Consider the following 11,838-nt stretch of genomic DNA (forward strand, 5'->3'; position numbering starts at 1 on the left):
TCTCAGTGTTGACACGCAATGAATTTGTTCATGTTTTCTGATTGGTTAGGTGAGCATGTTTTCATGAAAAGAACATGATAAATGTCTATGCAACCACTGAAAACAGCTACTATTATTTTAATTCTGCCGAAAACCGGGACAATTTTGCAGTGAATGTTGAAAACCGGGACATATTCGTGTTTTAGAGATATTTGTCGGGACACCGGGACACGCAGCTTGAAAACGGGACTGTCCCAGGTAAACCGGGACGTCTGGTCACCCTAGTGTAATGCTGTAGTTAGTATGATCAAGTCATTTACCAAAAAAAACCCACAAAAAGTTAAAATATGGAGATAAGAGGTTTCTGCCTGACGGCAGCGATATGGAGATTCATTGGCGCGCACCGCTTCTGGACAGCCGCCGGTCTGACCCACTTCCCACTTGGCACATCACTCCCTCTGGCACGTTTGAAGTTGATCGGTCAGCCGTTGCTCACTCTCACTCACTCACTCTCCCACTCACTCACTCAGTCACTCACTCACTGATGCCTGTTGGGAATGATGCCTGTTGTGAAAGCATTTTGAAAATGTTCATCCAATGACATGACGCTTTCTGCGTAATTTACTGACATGCCCAACACAGAGACACCAGTACAGGTTGAAAGTGGTTATGAATCTGGGCACATTGGATGCATAATCGCTGATACCGATGTTGTCAAGAAAGTCAAATAATGGCCACGATATGTTGGCCAAACTCATATATATATCAGTGGTTCTCAACCTTTTCAGGCCGTGACCCCCAAAATAATTTATATTTTAACTGGGGACCCCCCACCCTGACGAGCACTAAGAGTTGAGTCATTACATTTTGTATAACACAGTTCTATTGTGAAAATAGCAGATCTACATGCCGTTGTGAGCCTGTAGATCGGCTATTTTCACAATTTCTGCCTCTAATATTTGACAATTTGGCCAATGTTGAATTTGTCATTTTAAAGGTATTAAAAGGTCCTTAAACTGACTTAAGAAATGTGCAGATACCCTGTATACACTTAAACCTTATGCTGGTTTGTTTATTGTTCAGAGAGAAAACAATGGTGCACATTAAGTTAATCATCTGGGGACCCCTCAAAATAATTTGGGGACCCCCCCATGGGGGTCCCGACCCACAGATTGAGAACCACTGATATACGGCATATCACAGATGAAAATCATGAACGTCGCTCGTCCTATATCTAATCCACACGTTTTTTGCTCCATCTGTCTGTCTGGGTGTTGCAGGGCAGTACGATAGCGCGACAGATGGGAGCGGTGGCCTACGTGGAGTGCACCTCCAAGGTTTCCGAGAACAGCGTGCGGGACGTGTTCCACATCACCACGCTGGCGTCGGTGAGGCGGCCACACAAGCCCCAGCTCAAACGCAGCAGCTCTCGGAGGGGGCTCAAGCGAGTGTCCCAGCTGACCCTACCCCCCCTACCAGGCCGGACTGAACACATGGACCCGGCCCCAGCAATGCGGAAGGACCGGGCCAAGAGCTGTGTGCTCATGTAGAGACCAGTCAATATAAAAAAAAAAATATACAGTATATATATATGGAAATATATAACAGAGGAACTCTATTTATTGTTTTTGTTTTTTTAATCTCTTTCTCATTTTTTGCACTGCTGAGGACTAAGGAAAAATAAGAAAATACACATTGTGGAAACAAATACTTCATGTGTGTGTGTGGGGGTGGGGGGAAGGGGGGGGGGGAGTGTATGTGTGTGTGCGCGCTTATTTTCTAAGCTGTTTGCATTATTTGTTTTGTTTTGAAACGGTGGCAAAGCGGACTAACTCCCCTGGACGTGAAGATACTGGCATTGTGCCGCAGAGTATTGGATATTGGCAAAGAAATGACTTCCCAAATCCTCTCCAACAAGAGGCCAGCACCAGGGCTGTAACGAAGAGAGCCACATGGAGGAATATATTGAATTTGGATGTTTGAGGATAAAGCTCAGACAAAATCTCACGAACACTGGTTACTGTTGCCTAGCTCTACTGTACTCTGTGAAGTCACTTCCTGCAGCCATATTTCAGAGGCAAACCTGTGCTATGTACTGTAGCATAGTGCTGAAAAGGGATCTTAGTGAGAAGGCCTAAAATGGGACAAACTGGCGTAGGAAAGCCTGGGCCTGAAATTGCGTTTTGTATGGATTGAAATGAATATTGTGAAGGTCTTTGTGAAGTTCTTTGGAGTATTACAACCACAAGTGCATTTTAGAAAAAGAAAAGTCACAACATATCTTTTTTTAAACTGAACTATATCCTTCTCATCAACTCAAATCACCTTGACCTTGAGCTTACTCGAATTATTGCAGTTATATATTGCTATATTAATAGCAACAGTCTTATTTATTTGTCGAAGATATAGCATTAAAATGTTAGGGCTATTTTGCTGTATTTTCACTTACTGAGTCTAAAATAAAGCAACAGCTTGTCTGCATAGGGAGATGAGAATTCCTGCCTGAAGTTTTTTGATTAATTGTAGTTTTTCCATTCCAACAGTGTGGCCATGGCATTCATGCACACACAGTTATCGCAGTCTGTGGCTAATTGTCTCATCATTACTGAATTGGAACAAACCAGCATCCATCTTTTCCTCACAGCTTCACGTTCGATGTATTTATCTGTGTGCGTGTTCCATCAGCCATCCTGCTAATGTCACGACTATAAGCATCAGTTGGCAGTTTCCAAGGTTACCACTAACCCTGTGTCCACATAGTCATAGAGATGTACGGCTGCTAATAAACAGACCTGTTTTCGCTGAAGTGACTTAAGATGCTATGCATCAATACCAGTACAGATCTAGATGTGAAGGGCAGGGGCCGCAGCCTTCACGTCTACATTCTAGACTTCTGTTTTCCAAACCGTGGGGCGGGACCCATTTGTGGGTCGCGACTCGCGGACACATTTTTATGGGTCCCTTTATTTTGTTTCCTACATTTAAAAAAATAAAAATATTATTTTAAAACATTTCAAAAAACATTCCCCAAAAAGCTAAGATTTTCATGAAAAAAATTATAATAAATGACAACAGGTTCTCACCCCTAATGCTTCATACAACCGACGCGATCTTAAATACCGAATGCTTCTCACCATAGACGCGGACGGATTGCCTAATGTCTCAAGGGTTAGACGCATTGGGTGGTCTAAGAAGAAAGAAAAAAAAGTAGTTCCTGATGCGGGATTCGATACCGCTCTGAAGGCTTCTTGGTTTACCAGCCACCCGTCGCTACCGTTCATGCCACTATAAACGACGGAGCAGCGCCGTCTCAGGCGCCGATGACCCCCGTGAGTCGCCACCGAGGCGAGCAATAGCGAGCCGAGTTGCCGCGACGAGCGGTGGGAACGGCGCATGAGCCGACTCAGCCGCGTTACCGAATTACGTGCCGTTATGGACAGAATAGTAAATCTTGACCAGGGGACTGCTTCCGCCTCCGAATGTGGCTCAAAGAAGGGACTACGTTATCATTCCACGTTTTGTCAAAGATAAAAGCACAAAAAAAAAGGAACTTCCCAGTCACTCTGGTTAGCTCAGTTGGTAGAGCATGGAGATACAAATCCAGGGACCGGGGTTCGATTCCCCGTGACGGCCGTCAGTGAAAAATATTCCAGTGAACACATGTCGGCGCATGCGTGTTAAGACTCTGTCTCGTCCAAAAACTCTCCGTCCCCGTCGCACCCTAGACGCAATAGTCACTCCCAAAACTTCACAGGGGTGAAGCAAAGACACAGCGTCGGGAGGGTGAAGCAAAGGGAGTGAGAATGGGTTGTAAATGATTTAGTAATTTCATTCATAAATAATGAAAAATCTAAGAAATTCCATGAATTAGAAAACAAATGTTTAAGAAGTTAAGTGTAGATCTGCTATTTTCACTAGTTTGGGTCCTGGGCAAGCATCTAATCTCTCTTTTGGTTCTTGACCATAGACTGTAGGGTCTCGACCTGAAAAGATTGGGAACCACTGTTCTAGACTACATAGTGTAAAACACGGCTACATTCTAGACTAGATACATAGTGTAGAACACCCTGCTGCAATAGTATGCTGTACATATATAATATATAAATAATAATTACAGATAAAACTAAATAAGGCCAAAATACTCTCAGAGTTACGTGATTTTACAGTGGAACCTCTGAGACACAGGTGGAAATAAATCATTTGGAAAAGTCATGGGCGAATGAGTAGGCTAGATACAATATTTACTCTGCTGGAGAAACAAACAACCAACGCATAAAATTTGAACAAAAACAAAGGATACAGGATTCTAGTAAGAAGAGGTTCAAGAATGCAAGAAAGCAAAAAGCACATTTAAGACAGTGAAAGGACAGAAGGTATCTAGAGGAGTATCAGCAGAGGAAAACTGTGGGTGATTTTTGGACTGAGAGAAAGTGGGATGGTGTCACCGAGGCCAGGAAATGAACAGTCACAGTGAGGCGGGCCCCACAGCAGGGGCATGGGACCCACTGTGGCCCTACAGTTCAGACTGACACTTAAGAGGGTTAGTCTTGTGGTGTCAGTGTGTGTGCATGCTTGTGTGTGTGCATGCGAGAGAAAAATATAAAATGTATTCATGAATATGTGTGTGTGTGACTGTGAGAGAGAGAGAGAGAGAAAGAAAGGGAGAAATAATCGAATGTGTGATCTGTACATGACCATTTGTGTGTGTGTGTGACTGTATGTATGTGTGTACATAATCTTAATATTTGTCTTCATATTGAAAACTGCAGTGGGGGTGTAGCCTCAGACAATAGACTGAAAATATCCTGCCTTGCCTTTTTTCTTCTTCTTGCATTTGAGTTTTTATTGACAGGCTTACAAGCAGGTTTATTACTGTTAGCCTAGCCTCTCTCTAAGAAACTGATCAGCATTTTTGCCCTTTTCCTTCGGCACACTGTAAGGATTAGAGATACCTTCGTGAGTTCATCATGGGTTTCTGCATTCTCAAGTTCCTTCCGCCTTTGGGATCCAGTGCTGTGACAAACAAAGACAGCCCCAGCAATCACTTAATGGCCATAGCTGACATTGTTACCACAGGAAATGCTTAGTCATAGACATCCAAGGAAGGCCAAGCTGAATTTGTTGATATTATGAATGGGGCTTCTGTTCTCAGAAATGGCTTGGACATGTATAATAAACACATGCATGCATGGAGTAGTCTACATGCATGCACAGAGAGAGCGAGAGAGATAAATTGGACAGTCTGCTTACAAAAGGTTATTGAAGAGACACAAATTGCATACAGTCATGAGATGATTTGTAATGAGAAGCAGCGTGTGACCAACTTCCCCCGCACACACACACACACACACACACACACACACACACACACACACAGACACACAGACAGACACACACACGAAAGCCAATACAGATAACGATTGGCATTCCATGTACTGGTTCTGGGAATTAACCACTAATGTACTGCACAGTCAATTGACTCCAACAGCGTATTAATTTGAGGACGTTTCCCCTGTCACCTCTTAAGATTTCCAACTTTATTGTTTCCTGCCTCACAGCAGATAAACTCAGCCAAGTGGAGACTGACCAGGGCTTCTCCCTGAGGTGGACTAGCAAAAGAAAACACAGACTGGAGATTAATTAGCCTACCGTTTAGTGCTTTCCCCACAATGAAACAGTGCAGCTAATTAAAATGTGTGAGTGTGTGTGTTCAGGTTTATGGGCTGAGTGCGTGCGTGACATGTGAGGGTCCGTGTCTGTATATGAGTGTGTCTTCATGCGCTTCTGAGGACAGGGATGAGAATGGAGCTTCTCATATCTTCTTTAGTCAAAAGAAGATCAAGGAAAGATGACTGAGAGGAGGAATTGATATTCTGGCAGATTGCATTTTTGTTTTCTCCATCGGTTGTCAGGGGTACGTGCATTTCTCAAAGAGATTAGGGTTTATATATGTGTATGCATACCCTACGTGACTGAGATGTAAGAGAAGAGTGGCGTTCTCTGACAAGTTCTGATAAGAGGAGGAGGTGGGATTATTGGACGAGGTATTCAATGACTCTTCCCAACCTGTACGGTCGGTGGAGGGATTGCAGAGGATCCAATGAGAATTAAATGACTTCATCTGTCATTCTGGAGTCCTGTGGAAAGACAGGGAGCAGTACAAACATTTACACACCCACACCTGGGAGTTCCCCTTTGCTGGCTCGGTTTTGTGCCAGTGGCTATAGAGCTGTTCTATTACAGCAGCAACGGTTCAGTGGCTTGATCAAGGGCACTGTTAACAATGAGGGAAGAGAAGACATTACCAAATCCAAAACCCTACATTCAAATAATACAAATCTGAGGGAGCATCCACGCAACATCCTACTGAGAAAGAACATTGTTCTAATTGTTTGAATATGTTCCAATTGAAGCAGAATAGAGCCATTTAAAAAATACGGGAGAGAGGAAGACTCATCTCTCTGAAGGTGTTTGTGATTGCTCCAAACCGTACCTCCCACGGCTAGTGACTAGTGGGTCTCTTGGGTTTTGCATCTCTGTAGTGGTGATTACTGTGTAATTAAAACCATGTCAGCTCTTGTATTACCCTCCAGGTCTGTCTGGCTGGCTAATACAAATCCCAGCTGAAATCCCTGCCATGGCTCACATAATACATTATAGGTTCTCTGATGTGCAATAAGAGCTCGGTCTAACCAATTAAACACATATTAGTGAGCCAATCAGGTGTTTTTTTTTTCCTTTGCCGTTGGGTGTTCAGTTCCAAATGCAAATGGTCATGTCCCACGGGGGTAGCCTACAGCATGTGAACCATGTTTAAGCAGTTTAGATTATTACATTATGTGTCCAACAGAGGGTAACCGTAATAGGACTTTTCCATCAAGGTCATTATCAGGCTAGTATGCAGACCAAATATTAAAATAGCATTGTCTAATAAATAGGATGAGATGAATAGTAATATGATGCCGGCGGAATGAGAATCTGACCCCACGGTGCCTGAATGAGTTTCCACAGAAACACTGACGTCACGGTAGCCATTGAGGGAACGTCGCAGAATTTTAATGAACTTTGCCAAGACCTGCTGTTAGTCAACAGGTAACTGACAGCAGGTCTTGGACATCAGCAGTGAGGTGAGTGAGTTATCTCACTGTCACTGAGGTGACAGGCAAAGCACACAGTGGTGGAAGAACTACTCCGATTTGTTACTTGCCACTATGTAGAAATACTCTGTTACAACTTACAAGTAAAAGTCCTGTATTCCAAATCCAAAGTACAAAATAATACATCAAAATATACTTAAAGTACCAAAATAAAAATACTACAATCTTTCAAAATATATGAAAATAGCTGATCTACACAACATGGCACATTGTGAGCGTGTAGACTATCAAATAAATTAACGGCTGGTTAATGTATGACTTGTAAGTTGTATTCATATCAAATCAGTATCAAAGTTGTACTTAAATACAGTGCTTGAATGTACTTTGTTACTTTCCACTACTGCACATCTCTGTAAAACAATGTCTGGTGGAGGGCGGGTTTGTTGCAGGGCCAGCAGGATGAAAGCCAGGAACAGGGAACAGCATGGCTCTGAGAGAGAAAGAACCAGAGAGATGCTTATTATGCTTTGTCATACAACAAAGTGTAAATGAGTCTAGGGACACAGACTGGCTCAGACTGGAAGCCCAAACCAGATTTTTGGCCTATTGGACCACATTTTCTAATCACATTTGAACCGTGCAGATCTCTAAAGATGTGTCTCAGTTTGGACACTTGGACACAAGCTTGATTTATACATACTAGTCATGTGTGACACGTACGCACAGTATCTAAGAGATTGAATGTAGGAGTCTCAGAAGTAGTAATGTTGGAGTGCCTGTTGGGCAGATCTTTATGCCCATATATGGTGTTCCATGTTGGAGTGCCCGTTGGGCAGAACTGTATGCCCATACATGGTGTTCCGTGTCCAGGCCAGTCTGTGATGTCAGTACTATGACGTCAGAGTATGACTTCATGAAGCATGCAAACAGCACCCTGTGGACAATATGCCTTCCGGTTGGTTCTAGCGGAAGTGGCGGAAGTGCTGTGTTTAACGGAAGTTACGCCATGCGTTGCAGTCTTCCGGTGAAATTCTCATGGCGGAAGTTGAACGGTCTCTGCCTGATATTGTCACCAGGCTTTTCTCTTCGCAGATGAGTACGCCTGGCTACGCAAGGCTATGCAGACAGACGGTTACCATGGCGGCGAAACTGTGTAATATCAGTGATGTCAGCATGCAGATGGTCAGATGGACAGACAGACATTCGCTAAATTAATTGCGACCGTAGGTCGCAGTTAAAACCGGCACATCTTTCTGTATCTCTGTCAGTCACGCCTGACACTGTGGTTCTATGGGTTTGTCGCTCTAAAATCATGCTCTGACGTCACTGTGATGTCAGGGGAACCACTCATAACAGAATGGCTTTGCCACTCTGGACATCACGCTCTGGCTTCACTGTGATGTCACACTAACAGAATCCATTTTTTTGCACATACCGGTATATGGAGTTCCCTGATGTCATCAATATTAAGCCCATATCTAACAGGACCATATATGGAGGCCACGTCGGCCACCACATACCACACTAACGGCTGGTTCGACAGACAGGGATCTCCATGTATAAATGGGTATGATGTCAGATCAGATGTCATAGACATCATAGGACTTTCACATAACGAATAACTGAGTAAACATGTTTGGGCTCTCACAGCATATCTCCATAATACAGTACATGGATCTCCATATATGGGTACCAAGGGTCTCCATATATGGGTAACTGGTCCGATATACATCACTGGCCAGATAGCCAAGAATTCGCCCTTTAGGGCGAGGTCGCATGTCGCCCTGAGGCGTCTTACTGGTATATAGTTAGATAATAAGTGTTGAATTGTGACACATTGTGAGCTTGTAGATCGGCTATATTCAGTGAGCGACACTGTCATACGCATTACTTCTACTAATAATTATGTAATAATAAATAATAAACTGGTAAAGTGTCCACAGTGTGGACAGTGAAAGTCAGCCCTAGATCGTATTTCAGAAACAAATCATGTTTGCCTGTGCAAAGCCGTAGACAGCGATCCAGACAGAGGCAGATGGAGACCAACAGAGACAGGATGGGTAGTTTACAGGAACAGGAGAAACTCGAGCTGTTCCTAATCACACCCATGTAGCCCTGAGCACACACTACAATGATGATGCAAAGGCAGGAGTGCCTACCGCTTAATTTTTTACTCTTGTCATACGATGTTGCCGCTCGCCGAAAATAGCCAATCTTGATTAAAGGTCACTGCTGTTGTCCCTTCTCTTCTTGTTGGTATTCAGAACACTGTCACGCCAATGGGACAGGCTTCAAACTAGAAGCACTGAGGCTCAGAGGAGCTTTGTGTGTGTGTGTGTGTGTGTGTGTGTGTGTGTGTGTGTGTGTGTGTGTGTGTGTGTGTGTGTGTGTGCGTGCGTGCGTGCGTGCGTGCGTGCGTGCGTGCGTGCATGTGAACACGTGTGCGTGCGTGCATGTGCTGTACATTGGCAGTATGTGGTGAATGTGGCTGAGAGGCACATGCCTGTTCTGGTGTGCACTACAGTATGTGCACATGCATACTGCATACATAAATGCATACTGTATGTATGCCTATACATGCATGAAGCTTGCAAGTCCAGCTGTGTATTGCTCAGTGAACCTAGTAGTTTATGAAGAGGAATATGTTGGTTAGGATCCAATTCTAGGTATTTATTACCTTGCAGTTGGAAATTAAAACTAATTCTCACTGTAACACCTTTGTATTTAGTGATTCAAGAGTGTAAAGACAAGACTACACACCCTATGCAAAAAACTAATCAAAGCATGTCCATTAAGTGCTCTGCTTCACTCTATTTGGAATGACAGTCCCCCCAGCTCCCCCACGTCTGCGTCTTTCTGATAAGGGCAGATGTAAACATCATTAATTCACAAGAAATACTGTAGGCCTATACTTTTCAGTCTAATAGGTGACACAACGTATTGCTAATTATTTCATTTACTCCCATTAAAGTGGAAACTGACGTTAGTTACACATTTCTGTTTTGTTTTAAATAAATTGCTCGTAGGGGAGGGGGAAAGTTGTTGGACCGCATGTGCATTCATATTTACTGTATGCTCAGGTATGTGTATACTACTCTTCCTGGAAAAAGAACAGCAGTGAGATTCGAGGGAACCTGCCTGATGGCATTGGCAAGTTAGGTGTGTGTGCGTGCGTACGTACGTGCGTCTGTGTTCTTGTGGTAATGACCCAAACCTAGTTTATGCATTGCTTTGGTCCACCTTCGCAGTGAGCCTGGTGTTTGGGCGGACATGCAGTAACTCCTGTTGAAAGTGTCAGCAAGATGTGTAGCCCCCTTCCTGCATGGCACATAAATCACCTCCTCCACCAGAGGAGTCTTAACCCACACACCATTAACACAAAACAAACAAAACAACATTCAAAGATGTATTTTCTTATTCAACATATTTTCTAACAATTTCCTGTGACTGAAATTAAAATCTCACTGAAGTAAACGGCTATGCCATTGGCACTTTTGAATGGAAGGACTAACTAACTTTCAAGTTTTTACTTCCAAGTCGGCCATCCCAACCAGACCCAAAATTGCATTATAAAACAAAATGCCAGATGCCAGAGGATTGTCACATGATCTGGGCAATGGGTATTTAAGATATGTATGTACACATTGTAAGTACAGATCTCCTAATCCATCAATCATTTTAAATCTATCCTAGAAGGAATTGAGCTCAGATCATGACAGGAGTGCTCCATCCATTGACGTATACAGTTTCATCTGAACACTGTCGTGTTGCAAGGAGACAAGCCAAAACCCCTGGGCACAAATCTGTCAGTGATTGTTTACATAATATTATCTTGAAATTACAAAGGCATGGGCTAAATTATTGTGCCCTCATCTTACAGTATTTTATAGTCAGTAGCTTACTGAACAGCATAGCTAGTTATACTTGTTTATTTGGCAGAACATCGTGGGTTGGAACATTCACTGTCAGTTTGAAACCATCTAGTTTAAAAAGTACAGTATCATCATCACCATCACGAATCTATAGTAGCCTATTTTTTAAACATGAAGTTACAGTGTTTCCACATGGCTACTGATGGTTACTGTACAGTATATACATGATTGACCTAAGTTTACAAAGACATTACTGTATGGCTAAGTTAAATGCAAATACTTTATTATGCATCCAGCACATATCTGATCTATATCTCTCGGTCTGAGCCAGATAGGCCAAGTAAATGCAAGGGCAGAGAGAGCCCTCATACCTCAGCACAGCATGTGCTTGCCAAGGAAAATCTAGGTGTTTAAAAATGAATTACCTGTTTAAAAAGCATGTAAAAATACTAAACTGTGCTCCTCAGATCTCCATGGGGTTGATTTAAAAAATCAATGGTTCTTCCTACTGGGAGTATGTTAAGACATTTTAATGGCCGTGTTACTTGTTACTTTATGTGATCCGACTTCTGCTCCCACACTAGCCGTGTCTGTGACTTCCCCCTCCGCCCCCTTCCCCTGCCACAGCTGCGTGCAGCGGGGCTACTTGCTCAGCTCAACTGTTGTTGTTAAGAGGGGATGACTGACACAATCAATTCTTACTTACCCTTTTCTGTGGTTATCAAAAAAGGAAAGGTATAGGGCTAAAAGTTATCAATGGGTTGAAACAACATTTTAAACCAGGCTTTTAGCCAGCCGTCTGCTCCAGTCTAGAGCCAGGCAGAATTAAAATGACATGGTTTCAATGTTGTTGTTGAAGACAGTTATTCCTATCTATTAGTTTTCATCAT

At 43.1% G+C, this 11,838-nt stretch overlaps 1 protein-coding gene across 1 annotated transcript in view; it reads left to right on the forward strand.

Annotated features, from left to right (window-relative positions):
• The window catches only part of rnd2 (Rho family GTPase 2), a gene marked incomplete at its 3' end in the record, with an annotated part of 35,412 nt that extends 33,883 nt beyond the window's left edge, over window positions 1–1,529 (forward strand). The window contains exon 5 of the mRNA XM_080724113.1: window positions 1,260–1,529. Coding sequence (XP_080580239.1) covers window positions 1,260–1,529 — 270 coding nt within the window. The remainder of the gene's footprint in view (window positions 1–1,259) is intronic.
• Between the last annotated feature and the right edge of the window lie 10,309 nt (window positions 1,530–11,838).

The sequence above is a fragment of the Nannobrachium achirus genome, assembly GCF_963921795.1.
Source record: "Nannobrachium achirus genome assembly, chromosome: 4".
Lineage (NCBI taxonomy): Eukaryota > Metazoa > Chordata > Actinopteri > Myctophiformes > Myctophidae > Nannobrachium > Nannobrachium achirus.